This window comes from Diceros bicornis, chromosome 5, assembly GCF_020826845.1.
Source record: "Diceros bicornis minor isolate mBicDic1 chromosome 5, mDicBic1.mat.cur, whole genome shotgun sequence".
Classification (NCBI taxonomy): domain Eukaryota; kingdom Metazoa; phylum Chordata; class Mammalia; order Perissodactyla; family Rhinocerotidae; genus Diceros; species Diceros bicornis.
This window is the reverse complement of record NC_080744.1, coordinates 45,054,840-45,074,050: the sequence shown is the minus strand read 5'-3', so window position 1 is coordinate 45,074,050 and position 19,211 is coordinate 45,054,840. Positions and strand designations below refer to the sequence as shown.

The window sequence follows — 19,211 nt, the reverse complement described above, 5'->3', positions numbered from 1 at the left end:
TCTCCCATGTGAACCACTGAAAGATGCACAACCTGAGATAGGCCCAAGGCAAAGCAGACTGCTAGAGCAAACTAATTTGCAGATAGGTATGTTTGTTTGCTCTAATGTTCCAATACCAGTGCTACAGAGCTCTGGGCTCTTAACTTATGGAGAGTGATGATACAGGAAGGATTATTTTAGATTGGGCAGGTTTTCGCTCTTAAAAAAAAAATTGGTATCATCTCCGGGTTAAATGGAGATAGGAAAGATGTACATCAGCTAAACAAAATTAGCCCCAGGTTGCTGATCCTGAATGTAAAATTATTAGGCTGAAGAAAGTAGGAAAGAGTATAGGACTCAGTCTGATACACTTTCCTGGACAGGTTAAGATAAATTTAATGGCCTGCTTAAAGTAATGTACCTACCTAATTAGCAAAAGTGCTGATGAGCTATCCAACTTCTTTTATACAAATCCTAAAAGACTAAAAAAAGTAAGGCTGAATTGGTGCTTAGAAGCAAAGTGAGTCCCTTAATATAATTGCCATTCAATTAAATCCAACATAGTTAATGAGTTCCTCTTATATGCAATTTACAGAGCTAGGCCGAGGTGGGACTTAGTCATGAGTTAGATAACATCCTTGACTTCAAAGACTACACAGGCTTAGTGGTAGAAATTTGGTGAAAACCAGGTAGCCAGGAAATGATAGATATGGCACGTCCAGGTGATAAAGAAGGATCATTATAGTTTGACAAGAGGGATTGTAGCATCCTGATTCAGGGAAGCATATATACAAACAATATATAATTCTTTCCAAATACAGTCAAGTACTACAGAGTCTCTGCGGGTTGACATTCTGGGTAAATAATAACGAAAATGTGGTAATATAATTCTCTGAAAACATAAACTCAACCTGAGTTGGAAATGTCAAATATGACTGAAGAAATTTTAGTAACGGACTGGCAAATAACAACAAGGTACGAGGTAGCTAGGAATAGTTAGCCACGTGTATATTGGCAGAATGTCCCATGAAGTTGAAATACGAATGCATTTCAGTGAGACATATTACTGTGTCTTAGAATAAGCTGGATTTTAGTCCACAAGGAAAAGAAAAATATTAGCTTAATTTCTATTAATGGATGAAAGTATAGAAAATATGTATGGGAAAATTCCTGTGTGACAGTGATAATAAAATTATCAACCTTCTGGCAAGAGAGAAAAAAAAAATTTAAAAATCACATGGTTAGTTTACTTATACAAGGGAACTGTGACAAAATATGACTACTTGTAGGAAACATGAAAATGAGTAGTTAAGTAAATATACCCCTAGAAACCTGGATACTGTTTAAAAACACCTTTTTGGAATCCCAGAAAAATATGTGTCACAAATCTAAAGATGATTTAATCTAACAAAGACCTGGCATTGTGAAGAATAGGAATCAGCCTATATGTGCAGTCATAGGGAAATAGTTGATTAACTCCGGTGTACAAGTTCAGGGGATCATTATGCAGCACTACCACCAGACCCACCACCCCCTGGTATTCCTTCTGCCCCATAGGCTGCTTCTTCTCCATCACTTTGTTGTCTTTTACAAATAGGTATTCCTCAGGGCTCTGTCTCTGTACTCCCTTCTCTTCACTTTCCACACTTTCCTTAGATGAGCTCAACCATCTCCATGACTTTAAATACCACCTGTCTACTGATAACTTCAAAACTTATATGTAGCCTGGACTTCTCTAGGCTTCAAACTCTCTTATACAGCTGCTACGTGACATCTCCACTTGGACGTCTGATATCTCAAAACCCATCTGTTCAAAATGGAACTTGGCTTCTACCCGCCAAACTTGCCCCACCGCAGTTTTTCCCATCTCAGTAAATGGCACCAACATCTACCCAATTGCTCAACCAGAACGCTAGAAGTCATTCTTGATTTCCCGTTCCCTCAGCTCTGACATTTACTCCTTACTCCTAAGATGGATTTACACTATCTGTTTATCTCTAAAATATGCTTCAAATTTGTCCACTTCTGTCCGATTCTATCATTGTCTCCCTTGTCCAGCCATTATTATCTTGCCTATGGTCTCCTGCAGCAGTCTTGTCTCCCTCCAGTCCATTCTCCATATGTCAGCAAGGCTGATCTTCTGAATATATTCATCTGATCACATCCCACCCCCACAGAAGACCTCCAGTGGCTTCCTATTGCACATGAAATAAAATCTAGGCTTTTTAATGTTCGCTTCAGAGCCCTGTGGATTCACAGGTGAGACTGGGTGGAGAAAGTGGTATTTATGACAATTATCATAATTCTTCCTTGAGGTGAATTGTGATATAGGTAGAGACTTTCTAGGTTTGGGGAGGTGCATGTGGTACACATTCTGGGGAGTTTGTTTTGGGTTTTGAATTCTTCTTCCAATATGGTTGCTGCTGTAGGTATCAGAAAAGGAAATGAAGTCAGTTGGCTTTTTACCTTTTCTCCAATTGACCTATGTGGTTTGAAGATCAATTTTATTGAAAGACTTCTTTAAAAAGTAAGGGTGACTTCCATGGGCCTATAATATATGCCACATCTCAGCTGTTGTGTTCTGTTGTGTTGTGTTATTCCAGAGGAATTCAACAAGCTGTGCTCTGTCCCTATGGTAATTCCCGAGAGACCAGGATATCCTCCCCCACCTCTTGGCCCCGTTGTTCCTCCAGTTCACCCTGTTCCTCCTGGCTTTCCTCCTGGACCTCCAATTCCAGCCCCTCGACCACCAGTGGAATATCCGTATCCATCTCGGGAACCACCAAGTAAGAATTCAAAAGTCATCTAATTATTTTTCTTGCATTAATCAGGTTAACTTTCTTTTGTTGTTTATGCTGCTTTAGTCATTGAATAAGTTTACCAATTCTTAGATTAAATTTTTAGTTTGCAGTGTTTTGTGTGTTTCTCAGTTTACCTATTGCGTAAAGAAAAATGGGAGATTCCATATTCTCCAGAGATTAATGTCCTTTTGTTATTGATGTTCTCAGCCAACTGTGGGAGAGTAGTGGAGAGGTTTGAATCTGATTCACAAGATGAGTTTATAGAAGAGGCATAAAATTGTACTTTGGATTATATATCATGCAAAGCAGTTTTGCAAGTAGTTAAATACCAATAACTTACTGCCTTTGGGGGGGCAGTAAGATATTGGTATTTAACTCCAGTTATTTCCCCAAACTGAAGGCTTGAGTGTGAGGCAGAGAAAGCGGTAGAAGCAGACAGGGGAGTGGGTTGCAGCCTGGCTGCAGTACCTGGCATGCACCGCAGCACACATGTGGTTTCTGTAGGCACGAATGGAAATATGCTTTATTGGCGCCAGAGGACTTTTGTGAAGTCTCCTCCTTCCTTTACAATTCAGCATCTTGCCCGTTATTACTGGATTAAGTGCTGATGAAAGATGCTCTAGTTATAAATAATTTAATGGGGTTTAATGTTATTCCTTTAGGGGTGCTGCCAGTCAACGTCACTGATTACTGCCAATTGTTTCGCTATCTCTGTCAAAATGGACGCTGCATTCCAACTCCTGGGAGCTACCGGTGTGAGTGCAACAAAGGATTCCAGCTGGACCTCCGTGGGGAGTGCATTGGTATGTGGGAGAGCTCTAGGTTGGCACCAAGAGGCTATTGGCAATTCTGTCACCTGACTATATTGGTTTTCTATTATTGCTGTAACAAATTACCTCCAACTTAAGTGGCTTAAAACAACACAAATTTATTATCTTATAGTTCTGTAGGTTATAAGTACAACACAGGTCTGAATGGACTAAAATCAAGGTGTCTGCAGGGCTGTGCTCCTTTCGGAGGCTCTCAGAGAGAATCCATTTCTTTGCCTTTTCCAGCTTCTAGAGGCTGTCTCCATTCCTCGGCTTAGGGCCGCTTCCTCCAACTTCGAAGCCAGCAGTGTAGCATCTTCAAATCTCTCTCCAACTGCCTAGTTCTCCCTTCCAATTCCCTCTTCCACTTTTAAAGACCTTTGTGATTACATTGAGCCCATCTGGATAATCTAGGAGACTCTCCCCATCTCAAGGTCAGCTGATTAGCAACCTTAATTCCCCTTTGCCATGTAGCGTATTCACAGGTTCCGGGGATTACAGCATGAACATATTTGGGGAGCCATTATTCTGCCTGCTACGGTGACTTTTAACTTTCATTGTAAAATATATTCAAGTCATTGCTGGTAGCTCCAACTTAAGTCATCTTAGCAAAAGCCTGACCATTAAAGTAAAGCATTAAAAATATCTTCAAATTATGAAATTTTGCACATTTTACTAATTTAAATGGATAACTTACCAAGTCTCTCTGGTTAGGTGTTAAAAACTGAAGAGAGAAACTTTAAGTTGTTGACAAGGCATTTAAGCTAGTGAAGGGAAGAAATGTAATGCAAGAATAAATTTGTTGGATTAGATAAGAACACCCACTTGCCATCTAATTTTTTAAAAATAAACTTCTCTCTTAGTTCTGTTATAAATTCCAATTCTGTGGTTATGAATCAGGCAAAAATCAGTAGTTCTTGGTTTCTCATACTATGTAGTTTCCAGGTGATAGGAAAGCCCCTCTAGCAGCACATTAGGAGAGAGTCCTTCAATCCTTAGAGGTCATCCCAAGCTGAGTAGAAGAGGGAACATCTGGCTCAGGGTTGGGGAGTGTGAGATCTGACTGCACCTGCCACAGGAAGCATGTAACTTTGCGCAAGCGGGTCACCTAACATAAGCCTTAGTTTCCTCGTCTTTGCAAATACAGGAATATAAACCAGGTTACCTCTAAGTATACTGATAGTTCTAAACAACTGGAAAACTAGTGGGAGCCTGTCTAGGGACGGGGAGGGGCGCGGGTGGTGGTGGATTCTGTGGTGTGTGGTGGCGGATTCTACCACAGCTGCTTCATGGTTTGTTCTAATGTTCTTAGTGGAGCTCAGCCAGGGATGCTTAGATATGGTTAGGCCTCTTTTTGTTGAAAAACAGAGCTTCATGAGATACTCAGAATCCTGTCCAGAAGCCACTTCTGACATGTTCGCCTGTTTGATTCCCTTAGGCCAGGCTCAAGGAAGGGAAAATGTTGATTAGTTTGGAGTGTTGAGTTGCTGCGTGTTCGGCATTTTTCTCTGAAAAACGACACAGGAAAATAATACACTTTAACTGTTCAACCAGTCTTCAGGTAGCTGATGACATGGTATACTGTGGTGAAAAGAAAAAAGATCCTTTCATTATGTTATTTATTTCTTAAAAGAAAAGTGTTTTAACAGGTAAAGGAAACCAATAAAATGCTCTTAGAGTTACGAGTTATTGCCATTTAATGTCTTACTAAAATCTACTGTGTTTTGCAGATGTTGATGAATGTGAGAAAAACCCTTGTGCTGGTGGAGAGTGTATTAACAACCAGGGCTCGTACACCTGCCAGTGCCGGACTGGCTACCAGAGCACACTCACCCGGACGGAGTGCCGAGGTACGGTCCTAGCTTGGGATACCGGGCATATATGCCAAGTGAGGGGTTTGTTTTGAAGGAGTTCAACGAAGTTTAAATAACCCTTTCCAGGAGGGGCAAATATGCTCCTGTTGTTTTTTGCACTTAATTCCAGATATTGTCACTCTGAGGGACAGCGGCATAAAATTTTGCGTACATTCAAGTTATTTTAAAAGATGCTTCTGTGCTTGTGAGAATATCTTATTTTCGCTACTTGTTTGCCTCATCACTATTGCCTGTTAACTTTTAATCTGCGAGCTAGGGAATGTCATTGTCCTTTGTTGACACAGAAACTGAGGAAAGTTTTGGGTGAAATCATATGCAATTAATTTCTTAATGGAAAGGTCTAAAGGATGAGGAAGTTGCCTGTAAGTTTTTGCTGCTTGTTAAGCAAAATAATGGTTAGCAGCTATGTCACCTGGGAGCTGGTTGGAAATGCAGAATCTCAGATGCCACTTCAGACCTTTAGAGTCAGAATCAGCATTTTCACAAGATTCCCCAGTGATCCATATGCACGTTAAAGTTTGAGAAGCACTGCTATAAATGTTTCCTCACAAAAATGTTCCTTCAGCTTTGTTTCTTAATTTATTAAGCCACCCACTATGCCTTTTATTGAATGATTTTGATAGACTGTTTCTGAGGCAGAGATAAGTAAGATGTACTGCCCACCCTCAGGGAGCTGAAATCTCTGTCTCTATCTCTATAGATTTGGCACAGAATGAGCTGTATCATTGATCCAGTAAAGCCAGATAAAGGCAAGCAAATTCTGTTAAAATTAAATACCAGGAAAGGTAGGGAAGTTTGTATCACTTAAAAAATTGTCAGCCATTAATAAGAGTTAATTTTATTTGCCTCTTTTAGCAAAAGCTCTTCACATGGGTTGAAGACATACAGAAGTACCTTTGAATGTGATTCTGACTTAGAGATTTCTAATCTCTAAGTGTATTTTGGTACACTACTTATAAATGACAATTTTGACCAAAAAAACTGGAGCTCAGCATTTCAATATGCTAATATTTCTATTAACGGCCTACTTACTGAATTATAAATATGGATAGTTTGAATATTTAACTGAGTTTAGAACTTTCTTAATCTTATAACTATTGTTTAAAATAATTAGCATGTACAATGTACTAGTCATTTTGTGATGGTAGAAAATAAAATGAAACCAATGTCTAGAAGACTGCGCTATTAAATAAGCAAATAAAAGAGACTGTTGAGGGCACTCAGCTGGGGCAAGGGCCAGCCAGTGTAGATGCCGTGTTGTCGTCATCAATCTGAGACTTACTTTATTAGAGACTGAGGATTCCCTAAGGGCCTCAAGCACTGTCTGCTTTAAGAGCTAGTGCTAAGCTTATCCCAAACATAAGAAGTTGATGACATACTCACAGTGTTGGGTAGATGAAAGTTGCCACAGAATAGTCAGAAAGGCTGTGTACTTTGCTGAGGAGAAGTACCTGATGGATGAATAGAAGGGGACAGAAGAGACAGACAGAAACTCAGTAGAGAACTTTGAATGGCAAGCTTTTAATTTGTCTTGTGAGGCGGTGGGGAGCCTGATGGCGTTCTGAAATTAGTGAGGAGAGAAAATGCTGAACTCTTTATCCTGTTTATTTTATCCTTGGGCCTCAAAAGATTATAGAATCCTAAAAAAAAGTCTGCTCAAGAATATGTGGCTTTTACTATTTTTTGGAGTGTGGAGCAAGTCAGATTTTAGCAAGGATTAAGAAATAAATGAGAGAGAAAAAAATCGTAGGTTGTTGGCACAAAGATCAGACAGAAGAAAAGCCCAGACTGCCTCAGCTAGTCCAATGACTCGTGTGGAAACCACTGCTGGGTCTGCCCAGAAAGAAAGTGCGTCTGAGGGTCAACCACAAGACACCGTGCAGACACAGGGTAGACAGTCAGAATAACCGATATGCCATGAATGCACATTCTTGTCGTCCGGAGGATGTTTAGGATGCTTATACTCGGGCGCATGTGGCCTCAACTCTGCATGGATAGGTCTACTCACATCCAGCTCCACACAGTTCCCTCGTCTCCATCTTCTGGGGAATAAGCCCTGGCAAAGATTTTTTGCTATGTAGACAAGGCAGTTCGTGTTCATCCTCTTTGATGTTCATCCAGGTATGTAGCCTAGAAGCTGAGAGGAACAGATAATCCAAGGTACCATGTTGTCCAGTTTGGGTTAATTATTAATATTTAAATGAGAGACCAGATATAGGTTATTCGAGTTATTGTCATTTTTAACACTTCCATATCAAGCACCGTTGTTTTTTTTTGGCATAATATTAAATACAGTAGAAAAAAGGGAAAATACCCCCAAAGTACCAATGTTTTCTTTGGTAGACAGAATACTCACAAAGTTATAAAAGAGACTAGGAACATATAAACAATAAAACTGTACTTGGACTGGAACTGCCATAAGGAAGGTAGACATTTCAGAGTCATATGACTGATGGTTTTCAGATGGAATTAAATTATTTTTTTAAATAGCATTTCTATTTTCTTGTTCTGATATAGCTATAAGATCTACCTTTTTGAGCATGTGTTGAAAGATGCCAGCCTAAGTTCTATATAAATAGTGATATATACTGGTTCATTAAATTAGCTAGGAAAATGGTGAAGAAGAATCTATTTTGTTTACAGAACAGAGATTTAAGGAGTTTTATTAGAAATTACAGTTAGATTGAATGCTATTATGTTGGCTTTTTTTTCTGTCATATGTCCTGCAAACTCTAATTAGTAATCCTAAATCTCACATTATTTGATTCCAAGTTTATGTTGAAGAATATTATTTAATATGTAATTAAAACCCAAAACTATAGTCACGAGTTTGGAGATGGAGGGAGGGAGAAAGAAAATAATTTCAAATCCCCTAAGTAAAGCTATTTTTTCTGTTTTAACTTCGATTTTAGACATTGATGAATGTTTGCAGAATGGCCGTATCTGCAATAACGGACGTTGCATCAACACGGATGGCAGTTTCCATTGTGTGTGTAATGCAGGCTTTCACGTTACACGGGATGGGAAGAACTGTGAAGGTAATTGCAGTCTGATCGTAATAATAGTGTACTAATATTATTCCCCCTCTTCCATTGCAGTTTCAATTTCAGAAGTCTTTAACAAGACCAAGCCAAACATTGAGTGAAAGGTCAAAATATCAAATATGTTTCACACGTTGTTATCTGGGAGGCAAGCATAATGTTCAACGACATTCGTGCCTTTAATTCACATTTATGTGGGTCAAATAACATTTCAAACATATGAGGAGATCTTGCCATTTAAAGATCACTGTGATGATGAAACTTTTGTAGCATAATCATTACTTCCTAATTTTATACAATCAGAATTTGTACTTTTTAAAAAAAAATAGGACATCATTTAAATAGGATTAGGATTTTTTTTATATTAGATTTTTTTAAAAATAGAATTAGGTGTGTCCACCTAATCCTATATATTCTTTAGTCATTTATAATCCTTTTGTTTATAGAGTCTGCTTAGTAATAAAATATTAGTAATGAGTATCTGGAAATGTAAAATTTGTTTGAGAGAAACATTGCCTATCGAGAGCCAGCCTTTTATATTGACTCTTGAATTAATCACCTCGTTTTGAATTGGGCTGTTTCAAACATTTTGTCTTTTTCTGCTGCCATTTTTTCCTGAGTTGAAAATATGACAATTATTGATGAGTTTCCACTTCTTAGACCTTTAGCAAAAAATGAAGAATGTTTCTTATCGTCTTTCCCAACGTCTTTGGGAACAATCTCAAGAATCTATTCATACATTAAAAGAATTTCAAAATTGTTCTTAGAAACATTTTTGGCAGGATATTATCTCAGTGATTCAATTCAAAGACCTAATGCCAAAATTCTCAGTTGGGATAGAATCCTGTTAAAAAAAAGAAAAAAAAATCATAAATTACATTGGTCTGACTAAAGCCTGTAAGTGAAAACACATCATGTCTAGAAGAGCAAGGGCCTCCCAAGACAGCTGTAATATTACATAAAATAACATATTGATGAATTTGAAGAAGTATCCTTGTGATCAAGGTATCCTAAAGGTTAGCTGGCACAGCTATAAAAGTCCTACATTTTAAAAACACATTTTTTTCCCACTCCTATTTAAAATTGCTTCAAACTACAAGCTGTCCTCTGGTTTCCACTTTTTAAAGAATCAAGAAGTAGCGTAAATACATTTCATGTTCCATCATTCTTAGGTTTGATTTTGTTTTTATTTTCAGTATATTAGAAGTAATATGGGTCTGTAAAGTAAATATAACCATCAGGCTGTTAACACACTTTTCAGTTTGTTGACTGCTATTCCTAAAAAGAGTCCTGATAGCTTCTACTGAGTTAGAATATATATATATATTAAATTATAGATATAATTATATATGAATTTCATATATATACATGTATATATACATTTATATGTATACATATATATACATGGATGTGCGTATATGTGTGTATAAATATGTCTTAAAATAAATTTAGCCCTATAGTTTACATGCACATTCTCATCAAAAATTGAGAACTTGAGATAACTATTTCATATGGCCCCTCTTCTCTTTGTATGCTATAACTTAGAAGAAAATTAGCCTTAGACTACAATAACAAAAAAAGAAATGTGATTATATTGATTCAGATTGACTTCCTTTGTAAGCTTACTCTTCTGGTCATAAGAAAATGTATCTTTTGTGTTTTTCAGATATGGATGAATGCAGCATACGAAACATGTGCCTTAATGGAATGTGTATCAATGAAGATGGCAGTTTTAAATGTATTTGCAAACCTGGATTTCAGTTGGCATCAGATGGGCGTTATTGCAAAGGTTTGTGCTATAAAACTCTAAATCATATTCTTCACAGGCTTTTTCTTCTCTACATTGCTTAAAGGTACCACTTTTCCTTACTGATTCTCCCCATTTAAAGTACCCCTAATTCTGGCTTCGGAAACCTGACTGGAACTCCTTAAGTCCAGCCATCCAGAGAGCTACGGTTTATGCCCAGAAGGCTGTTCTTATTTCACAAAGGGCGTTTGGGGTCTTCTCAAAGGAGCCTGAAAGGCTACATAGCAAATGAATGGGAAGCTGAACTACCAATTGGTCTACAACAGATGTGAGCATCTTTTTAAATAAGCTGAGTTCTGCCTCTTCTTTGCAGTTGGGGCATAATGACAGGCTTCTTAATGGCTATCACTTGCCACCTCTTACGTCTTCACCTGGACAAAATATTGTAGACTTTTATTGTAGTGATCTCTTTTCATAATTTCCTCCAGATATCTTAAGCAACAGAAAATTTTTCATGGACAATTTATTTAGGCTTTATCAAGTCACATAACCAAAAAGGGAAACAGGATTAAGCAGAAGAAATAAATGGACCAAGAGCTGTTGTTTAGCTTGGTAGCTTTTGAAATAATCTCATTGCTCCAGGCATTGAAGCAAATATGAAGATTTTTGTTTGTGCTGTTGAAAATTGGGGTCCTCAGAACAGTCATTGGAGATAAATTTGTGCTTAGTGTCTCTTGTTTTATGTAGCCAGGGATGAGTGATTACTATATTTGGGTCCAAGATCCAAGTTGGAACCAGACTTCTCAAGATACCTCATGCTCAAAACAGGTCCAGGAAATCTGCTAAAACGCTGCACTCAGTGCCTTCTGCTCACAGTTTCAGACACAGAAGTGTGGAGCGTCAGGCTACTCAAGCCTGAGAAAGCAGGATAGTCCTATGTTGCCTCTTTTCTGAGTGCCCCTAGTGGACAGCTTTGGTAAAGGTTTTATAGAAGAAAGCTTTGTATTAAGTCTTTGGCAAGGTGTGTATTTTCTCTAGACGTAAAAGAGCTTCTAGCCCTTGGTTGTTTACCTGCATTCTCTATGACCTTCACATCAACAGCTCTTAATATTGTGCAAATCTGTCTTCATAGCAAGAGAAAACATTTGCTTTTTTCAAATTTGAAGTAGGAAATTGGTTTCTGTACTCTTGAGCCCTGTGCTGGGAGGAACTTATAGTTGGGAAGACAAAATTAACACACGGAAATATTCTACAGTGTAAGACAGCATGCAACAAAGTGCCAAATTGTGCAGATTAAGTGCTGTACAAGTAAAAAAGAAAGGGGAGGGAATGATTGCTGGAATATTTGGAATTAGGCTTCCAAACAAAATAACAGAAGGAAATGTGAAAACCCCTTTGTGAGTAGACCTTTGGGAAGAACGCATACGCCTCTTCCCTGTCCACAGAGCACTTTTGGTGCCTATAGGTTGCTGGTGACCCAAGCTTCAGCCTCTCAGCATGAAGTATGGCTGATAGATAATGCTGATGTAACTATTTCAGAAGACATTGTGACCTCATAGATGAAACTGGGTTTTGCAACTGTTTACAACCAGTGAACGAGTATCTTATCAATAAATGGATTGTCCCATTCATTTGAAAGTGCCTGATGATTTGAAAGGTTTGTTCTGATTTTAGCATTCTGGCTTAACGAGTCAGAGCTAGAGAGAAAGAGAGAGGGAGAATGCTCCATATTCTTACCTGTGTCGTCTTTTTACTAGTGTATAGAGAACGTGGAATACACACACTGTAATAAGAATAAAGGAAGAAAAAAGAAAGAAAGAAATCTCTTGTATGCTGAACTTCTTCTTTTCCATAATTTTTCTCTTGACATCATAGGATAAGATTTTCTCTTAGCACTGAGCACTTAGTTCTGAGCCCACAAAGATGTGACTGTTCAAAGCTGAATAAGCAATGCTAATTTAATCTCTACAATTAACTAATGTGATGAACAGCACGGCGTCCCTGATCTCTCTCTGAAAGTTGAGGCTGCTCACTTTGAGTGATGCCCTCTGGATCTATGTCACTTCTCCATCCCCAGTAAAAAGGCTTTGTGTTACTTTTCAGGCTGTGGTCACCACTGTTTTACTGTCGATCTCAACTTGAACATAAAGGTGACACAAGTAACTGAACCAATTTGAGTTCATGTATTTAAATATAACTGCTGTTTTAAAATACAATCTGTACACGGAATCTTGGACCATCTGAATATATTTTGTGCCAAGCAATACAAGCTAAGTAAAACGCAGAGGTGTTTCAGTCTCAATTTGCCTTTTTAAGGTCAGAAGAAAGGAAATAGTCACATACACTAGTTGTATATTATAAAAGGAGTTGTTATAAAATGACTTGCTTCTAAGTGTTATATGTTTTCCAAAACTCAATTTTGATACCATTTCTACTTCCCCATATTAAGGGGGGGGGAATCTCTGCTCTTACTAGTATGTGTCCAATAAAATCTTTCACCAGACCTCCCTAAGTATACACATATGATACTATAAAATATTTGTAATGCTTAAGAAAGATTTTTCTTTGCTGGGTTCCAACTGCTTATAGTGCTGTTTTTGGCCAGGAATGGTCATGAAAATCGTCTATATTCGTTTTCTATTCCTTTTCTATGGCTTTAGTTCTGTGTCTCTTAATGCCATGCTAATTGTCCCAGAGAGTGAAGGTACGGGTGATACTGGAATGGACACCAGTATGGGTATTGGATGCCAAAAGGAAAAGCTTTCTGCCCAGGTCAAAATTGCGGTTTATTATCAAGCTAGGTTTCTGGCAGTCCTTGAAGAACTGCCGCGTGAAACGTTACACAAGACCCTTTGTCTTTTAGCTGTCACTTTCCTCTTTCTTCCAATTCTGTTTTTGCCTTTGTGATTCTTATTTTGGATGAAAAATTCTCAGGATAATATTATTAAAATAGCTTTCTATGGAAAAGAAATAAACTCAGACAGTTTCTCTCTCTCAATTTTTGTTACTGTTCTCTCACAGTGAAATGAAAATGCACTGCATTGAGCTTTTATTGTTGATGCTATGTATTATTTTCCATATTCCCCATTTTCAAGTGTTGTAATAGAATTGTAAACATGTTACAGTTTTAGATAAAAGTCACCTCATTTTTAATAAGTGCCTTTCCCCACCACAGATATTAATGAATGTGAAACACCTGGGATCTGCATGAACGGGCGCTGCGTTAACACTGACGGCTCCTACAGATGTGAATGCTTTCCTGGACTGGCCGTGGGTCTGGACGGACGTGTGTGTGTTGGTAAGATTAAGCCATGACTAGATGTATGATAGAGATCCACCCTCTGTCAATCAATAAAACCCACCAATAACAAATGCACTCTACTGTAGCGGGTCTGATATAATTAATATTTGCAGAGCAACAAGACAACAGGGTCAGTTCTCCCATAAGTTGGATATTAATTTAAGGGATAGAAAGATGAGCTGAGATAAGTGAAAACCAAGGGACCCCCCCCCCCCACATCCCCATTTCTTTCCTAATTATGTAGCTGTCCTCAGTTTTCTCCAAACCTCCTTTATTGATAATGGTCTTTGAAATTGGCCTTTATATGCTCATTATCTCATGATGAACATTTTCATAGAGAATTAATGTCCAAGGGAAAGTATAGAATGCAAAGGAGGATATGGATGATCAGGAAACTTACATATAATAGTTTTATATGCCTTTATAAGCAGTTTGAGATTTGTTGAGAAATAGATACGAATTTTATCCAAACTGTTTTTAAGAAAGGTAGTCAGTAAACCTTTTGAGTTAGGAAATGGGCATAGCTGGAAATCCCCTCCCTGGTGGTAAAGATGGCACTGCTTAGTTGACCAACATCTACAGATTTAGATAATGAACCTTTTACAGATTAAACTTCCTCCTTTTCGAAAGTACATCTAATTCAGACATTCAATCATTGCATGTTTATTTTGAGGTATGCCACATTTCTAATAAAGATCTTATTTATCATGGGGTGAGATTCAACAGTCATCCATCATTCATTCAACATTTATTAAGTGCCTGCTCTGTACAGGCCTGGGGAAAACAAAAATGAATGAGATATAATCCCAGCACTTAAGGGCCTCGCAGTGGGGTAAACCATGATAGTCCCTAGAAAACTGAAAAAGTCTGGCCGTTGGTTTCCAGCACTTGGAAGCTGAATGTGGTTTATTTTGTTTTGGAATTTTTTTCTATTCAGACCTAATACCAGAGGCATTGTCTGTGAGTTAGAACAGGGACATTGGATAAATAAAGCCAGCTACAACTTTGACCTGGGGGGTTCTCATCTGTTTGAAGCGACAGTGTGATGACAGATGTTTCTTCCTGTTTAGACACACACATGCGGAGCACATGCTATGGTGGATACAAAAGAGGCCAGTGTGTCAAACCCTTGTTTGGTGCTGTTACTAAATCTGAATGCTGTTGTGCCAACACCGAATATGCATTTGGGGAACCTTGCCAGCCGTGTCCTGCACAGAATTCAGGTATGTGGTATCATGAAGATGCCCTTGTACTGCCAGCCTTCTACAACCATCTGCATTCGTGGAAGTCACAGGGAAAGATTACCTTGTGCTCTCCAGGTACATCATATACCTTCCTGGGGTCTTGGCAGCAGCTAGTCAGGGTCTGATCACACATTACTCACCCAATCCTAACAGTCATTTGGAATAGGCAGCACCTTTGAGCCTCCCATCTGAGTTCCTCCACCTCCATAATATTCATGCTCTTTGGAATACATGCAACTTGCCTTGTTTTCTAAAGTAGTTTCATAGTGCTTGCATTTTGTGGGAACTATTATAAAAGCAGAATTTTACACAGAGTAAAAGTAAATAATTTTCAGATTACCTGAATATTTCCAACTTTTTTCCAAAAGGCCATTTGTGAATTTTGTTCAAATCCCTCATGTTGATTTAGGTGTGCTTTTCCTAAATGATTTTATTCAACCCTAGGGAAAAAGTGTTTTTCCCAATTTGAAGTGGCATGGCACAGTGAAAAGAAAACTGGTGAGTGAGTCACAATTCTGCTCCCCAGCCGCAGGCAGACAAATTGCTTAATTGGAGGATTTAGTTCTTTGTGGATTTTTGTTTATTTAGGAATTTTTCTCACCTGCTTTCAAAAGGATGTGAGATGGCTTACCTTAGTAAACATAATTATAAAATAGAATAATGTGGAAAAGGGATCCTTAGTTTTCTCATCTACAGCATGAGTTTCTTAGGTAGTCCAGAAGATCCTCTCCAGTTGTAAATTATTTCTATTTGTAAGGTAAAAATAGTTTATTGAAATTAAAGCAATAGACTGTCAACATTTGAGCATAATTTTAAGGTAGCTTGGCAGTTGACTTCTAATGTCCTAAAATAGAGTTAGACCTAATAGTGAAAACATGTAGCTCTGATTGGTTGGTTTACATCTAAGATTCAGTCAGTTCATTTCTGGCCTAGATACAGTCAATGAAAGATTAACTCACAATTTTTAAACATTTGTCATTTTGAAAATGATAATATTTGAAATTACCGAGTTAGAAATTAAAATATGTTATGAGAAGTTAGAGAAAGTTAAATGGAAGACTTGAAAAGAAATGAGGGATGCCAGTTAAAGAAAGAAAGCTTTATTCTGGCTGATTACTTCACCCAGTGAATAATATAAAAATTAGCATTTTGTATATGATTACCAATCAGTTAAAGATATGTTTGTAATACTTTGATTACATTGTATACAAATATAGTTTTATGCAACAAAGTTACTTCCATGTAACTTTACAGTTGTATATTATTAATATCAGCCTTTTGTATGTTACTTTAACTTTTCAAAGTACTTTTCTTATGTACTTTGAATTTACAAGATAGATGAGTATCATGAAAACCAGAGCACAAGAGTATATATGATTTATTCACATATTGAATGAGCGGAGGAACCAGGACTTTGAATCCAGGACCTTTGGTGCATATAGTTCTTTGTTTTTACCTTTTCCTCTGGACCAAGTATATCTCTAAAGAATTCTTATGATACATAGGAAAATGAAGAGGGCTTATAAAAGGATGACCAAAAGAGACCAGATTTCCTTAAGTAGTAAAGCTGAAAGAGAGTTAAATTTAAGGCCCAGTTTCACTAGCTTCTGTTTATATTTGAATGAATTTACACAGAAGAGGTCCATATGTGGAAGTGGTTTCATTCAGATTGGTTTCTTCACCTCTTTAGTAGATGCAAATGCCAAATCGTGAAGGATCTGAATGTAGGATATCCCTCATTTCAGGAGAGGGGGGGGCTTTTTAAAGGTACTGAAAATATCCGGAAGGAATATCTTTAGTCAGTTTATGAGAAACTCCAACCGTGTAACATGTAAAGCTCATCTTTGTGCTCTGGAAGTCAAGCAAGCTGTACATCAAGGTATTTCTCACTGGCTACTGAGCATTTCCTCCTCGCAGAAAATCAGTCAGTGAAACCCACAGAAGTGTAATTATTAGGAATTTTCTCCTCTATCTCCATACCGCTGTCTCCATGACACAACATTGAGTTAGCTCAGCAACATCTATCATTGATTAAGTTCTTGAGCTGTGCCAGGCATTGTGCTGAACACTTTACATGTCCTTTCATTAAATCTATAGACCCACCATGTGAGTTGGGTGTCATTATCTCCAACTTATAGAAGGGAAAACTAACAGAGGGAAAAGGCTTGTTCCCAAGACCTCCAGTAATAAGCATTGTCATCAGCATTCAAACTGATGCTGATCTGAATTCACTGCAAAGAATAGTCTAGTACCAGATCCTGCCCAAATGGAAAAGAATGATAACAGTAATTTGCCTGCATTTAGGCCAAGCATCAGCTAATTTAGCACTAACTGTAAAAGTGCTTTTTACAAAACTGGCATGATTTTGTTTTTCCTCTTTTATTACCTACAGTATTTCATGAGTGTTTTAATTAATTGCTAATATGAGAGAATAAAGAAGATGTATTCCTTTTTGCTCCCCATTCCTGCCTTTCAGACACATAATGACAGACACTTTCCCATTTGTTCCTTTTATGGCCCCTTTTAAGACAATTTAAAAATTAAAGGATTTCACCACTTTTTTCAAATTTACATTTGCTAGAAGGCATAGGCTCTGAAGGCTTCAACTTTAATTTTTTTGTCTGTATGACTCATTTGCATCTACTGTTATCAGGAATGCAATTTCCTAGCATGCAAAAGTATAAGGACTATTTGCTTCACTTGTGAGCTGCAGGTGGTCTCTGTAAAAAAGGCCCATCCCTAGTATCCAGTTCTCCTGCCACTTCAGCACAAATGATTTGCATTTGGCCATGAGACTTGGTGGTTGCCAGAAACTAGGGGCAACTAAGGGGACACTTGAGTTTCCTTTCCTTGGATAAAGTATGATTCCGATTAGTTCTCCATTTTTATCATTCACTCTTATGTTCACCTAAATATTGTTGGAATTGTATGTAAAACATTGTATCAATTTTAAGAAATAGAAATCTGATTCCATCGGAACATAGTCTATATACCTCAATTTCTTCAATAAGATCTCACAGTTTTAACATTATGCAGTACTTTCCCTATGGACTTATCATATAGAATGAATCTAGTATCCTGATGAAATTAACTCTAAAAATACCCTTCAATGGGAGCATAGATACCCTGTTGTTTTTGTGAGTGGAGGCTAGAAAATTTGCAGAGAGAAATGAGAAAATGTTAAGAACTTGATTGAACTGAAAAAAACACCTCGCACTGAGGAACAAAATTATTCCCAAGACGGTGGGAGAAAGTTTTATTAACAGTGAAGAAACCACATTTTAACAGGCACATTTCACTGTAAGTGTAAAGTGTTCCCTGGTGAACAAAATCAAGTTATAGAAAAAACACCTTTTCCGAAAGTGCTTTGCACAAGGAATTGCTGTAACTTGCCTGTATCCTTCAAAGTGGTTTTTCTTGTGATGCGGAGCCTTTAAAACGGGAGCCTGGTGTAACGGTGACTCCCCTGGGGGATACCTCCTTTTCCATTACCACTTTATTTCAGTTCCACTCACTTTGGAGGAGACGATGTATGTAAAGCCAAGGGCAGGATTGACCTGGTCTGCAAACAAAGGAATCATTTACTATCTGTTAATTTATTGCAGCGGAATATCAGGCACTGTGCAGCAGTGGGCCAGGAATGACGTCAGCAGGCAGTGGTAAGGACTTGTTTTGAAATTTGCTACCTTAAGCATGTGCAGAGGCAGCATTGGGCTTTCCTGTGGGTTTCCAGTTGGTCCCTTTACACCAGTCTGGTCTGACCCCCTCTCTGGCCATCACTGTGTGATGTACCTGGGTTGCCTAGACGCTCCCAATGGTAGAGCAACTATGGCACAGTGGGTCCTGGGATTGCTGGATGTGGGTGTGGGGCTTGATACTAAAGGATTGTGTGCTTTCCCAGGGTGGCTGATGGAGGACTGTGGATGAGACACAATGACTGTGGCTGCTTATTCAAGAGAAGGGGCAGCCTGGCCCTCCTTTGAATCTTCCACTGTCAAGTACAGTTCAGGGTTATGGGCTCAATTGAACTGTTATCCATCTACAGTTTGAACGATTTCTTAACTATCAAGTGCTCAGTCATTATAATATGGCAATTGGGAGCCATCTTATATTTTGTAGTAAGCAGTGACAGCAATGAACCAAGTTGGAAGAGAATGAAATATTTAAGTGTAGAAGTTACAACTAGAGAAATATCAGTGCCATAAAAGGAATTAAAGTTAAAAGGGACAATTGGAACAAGTGTAAAAATGGTCCACAAGAAAGAGGAAGGGATTGTTTTATTAATATAAAACTAAATGATTTGGTTCAGGAGAATTCTGAAAAAAAGTGGACTGGCTGAATTGATTGTCAGTTCATTCAACTTGATTGATTTCATTCTTAGGTGTGGATGAAGATGGGGAGGGGGGATTTGGAGG

The 19,211-nt window shown here is 38.1% G+C and overlaps 1 protein-coding gene across 1 annotated transcript in view; it reads left to right on the top strand.

Moving 5' to 3' along the window:
* FBN1 (fibrillin 1) overlaps positions 1 to 19,211 on the top strand; it is a 227,559-nt gene that overhangs the window by 121,651 nt on the left and 86,697 nt on the right. Inside the window, exons 10-17 of the mRNA XM_058541525.1 lie at positions 2,583 to 2,765; positions 3,443 to 3,583; positions 5,320 to 5,439; positions 8,376 to 8,501; positions 10,171 to 10,293; positions 13,427 to 13,549; positions 14,623 to 14,775; positions 18,402 to 18,455. Of these exons, the coding sequence (XP_058397508.1) occupies positions 2,583 to 2,765; positions 3,443 to 3,583; positions 5,320 to 5,439; positions 8,376 to 8,501; positions 10,171 to 10,293; positions 13,427 to 13,549; positions 14,623 to 14,775; positions 18,402 to 18,455 (1,023 nt within the window). The remainder of the gene's footprint in view (positions 1 to 2,582; positions 2,766 to 3,442; positions 3,584 to 5,319; positions 5,440 to 8,375; positions 8,502 to 10,170; positions 10,294 to 13,426; positions 13,550 to 14,622; positions 14,776 to 18,401; positions 18,456 to 19,211) is intronic.